Source organism: Enhydra lutris, unplaced genomic scaffold (assembly GCF_002288905.1).
Source record: "Enhydra lutris kenyoni isolate GAN:26980312 unplaced genomic scaffold, ASM228890v2 scaffoldscaffold6, whole genome shotgun sequence".
In the NCBI taxonomy this organism is placed as follows: domain Eukaryota; kingdom Metazoa; phylum Chordata; class Mammalia; order Carnivora; family Mustelidae; genus Enhydra; species Enhydra lutris.
The window spans coordinates 5,199,195-5,205,513 of NW_019154090.1; the positions used below are offsets into that span (position 1 = coordinate 5,199,195).

The 6,319-nt window shown below is 52.6% G+C and overlaps 1 protein-coding gene across 1 annotated transcript; it reads right to left on the reverse strand.

The window, feature by feature from the left end:
* Nucleotides 1-586: 586 nt before the first annotated feature.
* Nucleotides 587-5,795, reverse strand: LOC111141629 (phosphoenolpyruvate carboxykinase 1). Its single transcript, XM_022494347.1, has 10 exons — nt 5,751-5,795; nt 5,327-5,591; nt 4,624-4,805; nt 4,025-4,228; nt 3,707-3,894; nt 3,185-3,347; nt 2,510-2,734; nt 2,285-2,416; nt 1,813-1,908; nt 587-1,610 (listed from the first exon to the last, which is right to left on the reverse strand). The coding sequence occupies exons 2-10, from the start codon at nt 5,548-5,550 to the stop codon at nt 1,156-1,158; spliced, it is 1,869 nt and encodes a 622-aa protein (XP_022350055.1). The 5' UTR covers nt 5,551-5,591; nt 5,751-5,795; the 3' UTR covers nt 587-1,155.
* Nucleotides 5,796-6,319: the final 524 nt, after the last annotated feature.

Below are 6,319 nucleotides of genomic sequence, written 5' to 3' on the forward strand. Positions count from 1 at the left end.
TGAGCCCAGGGACCAGGTAAGGGCTTGAGGCCAACCACGCCACCTGCTCCTCTCAGGGTAGCCCACTGTTGGCACGCTGCTCGGTATACAGAAGGCACTCAATGAATGCTTGTACCCTGGAACTCCACTTGTCTTTCTCTCTTCTCCTCCCTTGTGGATGACCGTTGAGAAAAGCATTGGTCGAAAAGAGTTTATGGACAAAAGCCCATGAGATTGGCCTCCATTTCCTCCATGTGGGGTGCAGAGCCCCCCAGGCCCACACTTTTGTCAAAAAGCACATTTTAAATTCTCCCACTCAGTGATGCAAGACCTACCATTTAATGACACTAAATAGTGGTTTCTAGACTCTAACCTGTGGTTAATTCAGAAAACCCAACTGTGGTGCCACGGTACCCCCTGATGACATTCTCTCTGCTCCCACTTCCCATCAGGCTCCTTTCTGTTCCTCCATCCCCACCCCCCACTCCCTTCTTGGGGGCGATCCTGGTGTCTCCACCTCCTCTGGACAGGGTTCCAACCACACAATGCTTCAGCAGCATTCCTTGTTTCTTGGTGGCTCAGGTAAGAAAAACCAAGCAAACAAATCCATCTTTCCTACAAAATTTATTTTTTAATTTTTCCAAGAAGAGTTAGGGGGAAATATTGGAATCACATCAAGGTAAGTAACAAGGGTATATAAAAATAATTTAAACATAGATATCAGTAATAAAGCAACCTTTCCTTCTAGCAACAACTAGTAGAGAATCTTGCCCAAGATTTTTCCAAAGGTATTATATACATCTCAGATAACAAGAAATACAGACACACACGGACACAGACACACACACTCACACACCCGTATATACAACTCAAGTACGTTCCCGGTGCATTCCAGCTAACTGAGAGCTGCAGTGATAAAAACAGCAAAGCCTAACTGCCTAGCGTCCTCAAGGTTGAAGAAACGTGCATTCGAGAGTGGATTTAGAGACCTGCTAAGATTTCCCTCCCTGATCTCACAGTTACTAGCCCGTACTCTACAGTCTTACTGGAAAACGAATCTGCTCATTACAGTAGGGCAGGTGGTGTGGGTTTGGGACACCCCACTTGTTCTTGCTCCCGATACCCCCTCATGGGCTGGAAAGGGGGTGATTTCACAGGTGAAGCCCTCGGGTCTGATTACATCTGGCTGACCCTCTGCTTCAGGGCAAGGACCTCTCTCTCGATCCCAGCAGGGAGGTCGGCATTAACCTGCTCCTCGAGGTACTGCTGGATGTCTTCCGCCTCCTTCTCCCAGAACTCCTTGGAGATGTGGAAGAGCTCCTCCGTGTCGATGTCCCCCAGGCCTGTCAGGTTTAGGGCCCCCTCCTCAGGGATGAGGCCAATGGGCGTGATCTTGGCGCCGGCTTCCCCGCTGATACGGTTGAACATCCACTCCAGCACCCTGGAGTTCTCTCCAAAGCCCGGCCAGAGGAATCTGCCGTCCTTGTCTTTCCGGAACCAGTTGACGTGGAAGATCTTGGGCAGCTTGGCTCCTGGGCGCTGGGCCATACTGAGCCAGTGGGCCAGGTATCTGCCGAAGTTGTAGCCGAAGAAGGGCCGCATGGCAAAGGGGTCGTGCATAATGACCTTGCCTATTAACAGAAAGCGGGGGTGATGCTGATCAACGTTCTCACAGGACAATGTCCGCACCGTTTACCGGTGACATAATATTGTTGACATTATTGTTGACATAAGCTCGTGCAGTTCAGTCTCACACTAAGCTACAGACAAGCAGAGACAAGAGACAGAGCCCACCGGTCACTCTCTGTGGTTGTGATTTCCCCTCTGCTTTACCTTGGTGTTCCGCAGCCGCTGTGGCCTCTGATCGCATGGCCGCCCCCACGAAAACTCCGTGTTGCCAGCTGGCAGCTTCATACACCAGGGGGACACCTGCAGTGGAAGAAAAGAAATGTCCCTTAAAGGCTCTGACACAGACCCTTTGGCTGGCAGTGGCATCTCTCCGAATGGAAAGACACGGCCGAATGATGTCTAACTGAGCTAACTTTGGCCCCCTCAAAGCGAAAGGGCGCAAAACCGCCGTCAGCCTCACGCCACTGAGGCCACGAAACAGAAAGTTAAACTGGATGGAGCTCCCTTAGGTCAAGGATCCAGAAAGGCTCTCGGTGCCTTGCCAATTATCCTGGCTTTTTGGAAGCTGGAGATCTCTGGCACCCTCTGACAAGGTCATGAGAAAGGAGAGATTCCACGGATGTCCCCTGGGAGCCAACACACCCACATTCCCAGGCTGAACGAAGGAGAGCCTCACCGGCAGGTCTGCGGCCCCCAAAGATGATGCCCTCAATGGGCACCCCTTCTGGAGACTCCCAGGCAGGGTCGATGATGGGGCACTGGCTGGCTGGGGTGCAGAAGCGCGAGTTGGGATGGGCACAAGGTTCTCCTACAACAGCAAGAGAGGAGAGACCCCTTAGCATCTGGTCCAAACAAGTGGTGCTTGTAGGCTAGAGCCCCGGGGCCTCAAGGCAGGGCTCACCATCCTGGGGGGTCCACTCCTTGTTTTTCCACGAAGTGATCTTGATGCCTGGGGCCAGCGGCTGGTCGATACCTTCCCAGTAAATGTCCCCATCGCTGGTCTCAGCCACATTGGTGAAGATGGTGTTCTTCTGGATGGTCTTGATGGCATTGGGGTTGGTCTTCACAGAGGTTCCGGGAGCCACACCAAAAAAGCCATTTTCCGGGTTGATAGCCCTTAAGTTACCTGCAAAGTTTTAAACCAGATAAGTAGGAAGTACATGCCAAAGAAAGCCCAGCATACATTCTCAGCTCTGGCCAGGCTCATTTTTGCACCAAATTCTCAAGTCTTTGCTTCTTTCCCCTGCCTCATTCCTGGAAGAGATTTCTCTTTTCTCTTCTAAGCATTATTTTCCACTTTGACACTTTTACAACCCTTTCTTCCTCGTCCCTTTTCCACCAGTACTATTTTAACAAATTTATTGTGTCAACAAGCAACAACATATGGTTCGATTTCAATCCAGATTCTATATTAAATTAAAGAATGCTTACAGAATACATATTCCTAAGGCTTTGCAAGACGTAGAAATAACTTAAAAGATCCAAACACGATTTGGGAGGATCTGGCATGCTTTAAAAGCTGAAAGTTCACTTAGCTCCAATGATTACTGTCAGCCGTTGGGCCTGAAAGAGTCACCTTGTTGGTCAAATTTCATCCAGGCGATGTCATCACCCACACACTCTATTTTCCACCCGGGGAGGCTGGGGTTCATCATGGCCAGGTTGGTCTTCCCGCAGGCACTGGGAAAGGCTGCTGCAAAGTACTTCTTCTGGCCCTTGGGGTTGGTGATGCCCAGGATCTGTTGGCGACAAGATTCCTCCTTAATCTGTTCCTTCGTGTCCCCCCTGGTGGTCAGTGGCTCAGTCTAGGAGAGTGCTCAGAAGCCCCCCAAAAAAGAGATTCCCAAGATCTATGTCTTTAGGTATCAAAATGAACACTTTAAATAACAAAGCCTAAAAGTGCTACTGGTCCCACTGCAGTGGAAGTCTTCGAGAGGCATGACCCATCATCGGTGGAATTTCTAAGTCTGTCCTCCTTGGGGCGGGTCAGGTCTCGCCCGTGGGAGATGCACTTCCGTATACACTTGGGCCTCCGTGCCACCCCCCCACCCCATGCCCAAGACCCCACCGTGCGCCTGCAGAACTTGCTACGTCTTACCAGCATGTGCTCCGCCAGCCAACCCTCTTCCTTCGCCAGGCGGCTGGCCATCCTGAGGGCAAAACACTTCTTCCCAAGGAGTGAGTTCCCGCCGTACCCGCTCCCGAAGGAGATGATTTCCCTGCGGTCAGGCAGGTGTGCGATGAGCGTCAGCTCTGGGTTACACGGCCAGTTGTTCACCAACGGCTCTGCACAGGAGGACACATCCCAGGTGAGCGCGTCACGCCCCCACCCAGGGATCCCCCAGGGCAAAGGCCCAGGGTGGAAGGCTCAGCTTATTTGCTGTTTGCACTTCTGATTCTAAAATAATACGCTTACTTTTTAAAGGCAAAGGGCATCCCACCGAATGGAGGCACTTGACGAATTCGCCGTCCCCCAGTGCTTCCAGGACGGCCGTGCCCATCCGTGTCATGATACGCATGCTGGTCACCACGTAGGGCGAATCTGTCAGCTCGACGCCGATCTTCGACAGCGGTGAGCCCAGGGGCCCCATGCTGAATGGGATGACGTACATGGTGCGACCTGTGGGGGCCGGTCCGTGGCAACCAGTGAGAAATGATCCCGCAGCCACCCAGCAGGGGAGCCTAGTCTCAGGGTCCCCACTATCGCATCATACTCTTGCTACCAGCAACCCACCCCCCCCCCGCCCCACTGATTTTGAAAACTCCACTGGAAATCGAATGGAATGCCAAAATGAAAGCATTTTCATAAACATGCAACCGGGTTCTGCCAAGCTCTCCTGAATCCCAGAAAGGAGCCAGATATTTTCAATATGCTGCAAGTTTCATACATGAATTTAAAGCTATCTGAGGCCACAGGAGTGTTCAGGGCTGTCCTAATTATCATGAGGAAGACACAATAAGAGGTTTGCCTTTGCTTTTACTGGATCTTTCCCAGTCAACAAACATCTCACTCACCTTTCATGCACCCTGGAAATCGGGCTTTGAAAGCTTTCTCAAAGTCCTCCTCGGACATCCAGCGACCTAGTTGGCTGAGGCCAGTTTTGGGGACGGGCACGGTATCTCTTTGCTCTTGAGTAACGATGACTGTCTTGCTTTCAATTCTGGCCACATCCCTGGGGTCGGTGAGAGCCAACCAGCTGCAGACAGAAGACACACACGGGTTAGGGATGGAGAGGAAGTGCCGCCATCTTGCATTGGATCTATGCCCAGGATTCAGCCAAGTGTCCTGTTGGAATGGGCCAGTCCCCTTCCTTACTGAGCTCTTCCCACACGTAGCAGAGGCCGGGCACACTGACAATGTCCCGTAACGGTGGACAACCGCACCAGCTGGGGCCAGTCAAGGAGACATTTACTGGACTAGTGCTTGTCTTCTAGGACAGAACAGGTCTGACTGTCACTTCTATCAGGGATTCCGTTTGCAAGGACTGTGTGTCAGTACCATCTCACTGCAGACTTGAGCCACTCGACGCCTGTCTTCCCATCAAAGGCTGTATCAAAGGCTGTATGGTTCCCCCCCTTCATTAAGTTTTTCAAAAGTTGACAACCCACCCCACCCACCCCCTGCTGGGTGTGGGCCCACCTCTGGCAGGTGCAGACCCGTGACAGCACGCAGGGTGTGGAGTGGGGGCTGGGGGCTGGAGGCTGGGGGCCGGCTTACCAGTTGCTGAGTTTCCGCAGCTTCCGGATCATGCCCTCTCCTTCCATCTGGTCCAGCAGCTGCTGGTTCTCCCCCTCGGAGCCATCGCAGATGTGGATGTGGTCAGGCTGACACAGCCTGACGCTGTTCTCCACGAAAGCTCTCACCACCTGGGGCAGGCTGTCAAGGGTGCCCTGGATGACTTTGGCTGAGAAGTTGAGGCCGTTTTGGAGCTGAGGAGGCATCTCCACAGTGTCGTGCTAAGGGCCACGGGCGCCAAGGTTCCCTGAAAGAGAAAACACAGGCTTCATGATCAAAAGACCACATGCCCTCAAGGAAATTCAACGTAGCTCTTTGGGCGGCATCTCACCAGACAGCCAGAGCTCTGAGGACAGAAGAAAATGAGTCTACGTTATCTCTAGAAACGGCAGTTAAAAATCTCGACCTACCTTTTTTCTTCTCGGATGATCCCGATCAGAGATCTGAGGGTCTTTCGAGGTTCTTCCCGCTGGTGAACCCGTGCTCCCAACAGGAAGGCCGCGTTTGCCGGTTGGGGGGTAGAAACTCCTGGCCTTATATCCCCTGAAGGAGAAAGGCCCCACCCCTCGGCTACACCCAGGGAGGCTCGTCTCTGACGTCAGGGGCCGGACTTTGGATCCAGGCCACAGTCGGTCAAGCTTCTGGACCATCTCACCACAATAAGCCCCAGGGAGATAATCATTGAACAGATAGTTGTTAATGAGTGCTGGGAGGCCTTTGTCCCCAGACCAGCCACAGCAAGTTCTTACACAACTTGCAATTGACTAAACTTTGACCCAGTTCACTGCTGATGTAAAACGCTCCGTCCTCCCACTGACAGGCGGGCTGGATCCCACAAGGCTGGTGGGTGCCCCTCCTGGACTCCAGGGGCTGTTGGCAGCACATTTTGTGTCCCGCTGGCTGCTGGGTGGCAGAACACCACTGTGGCGAGGTGTCACCATGCAAACCGTATGGAAAGGAAGTCCCCAAGTGTAG

Coding starts and splice junctions, on each gene's coding strand:
- LOC111141629 (XM_022494347.1), bottom strand. CDS start 5,550: ATGCCTCCTCAGCTCCAAAACGGCCTCAACTTCTCAGCCAAAGTCATC. Junction 4,229..4,623: donor ATTTCCAGGGTGCATGAAAG/GTGAGTGAGATG, acceptor CGGCCCCCACAG/GTCGCACCATGTACGTCATC. Junction 1,611..1,812: donor AGCGGCTGCGGAACACCAAG/GTAAAGCAGAGG, acceptor TTCTGTTAATAG/GCAAGGTCATTATGCACGAC.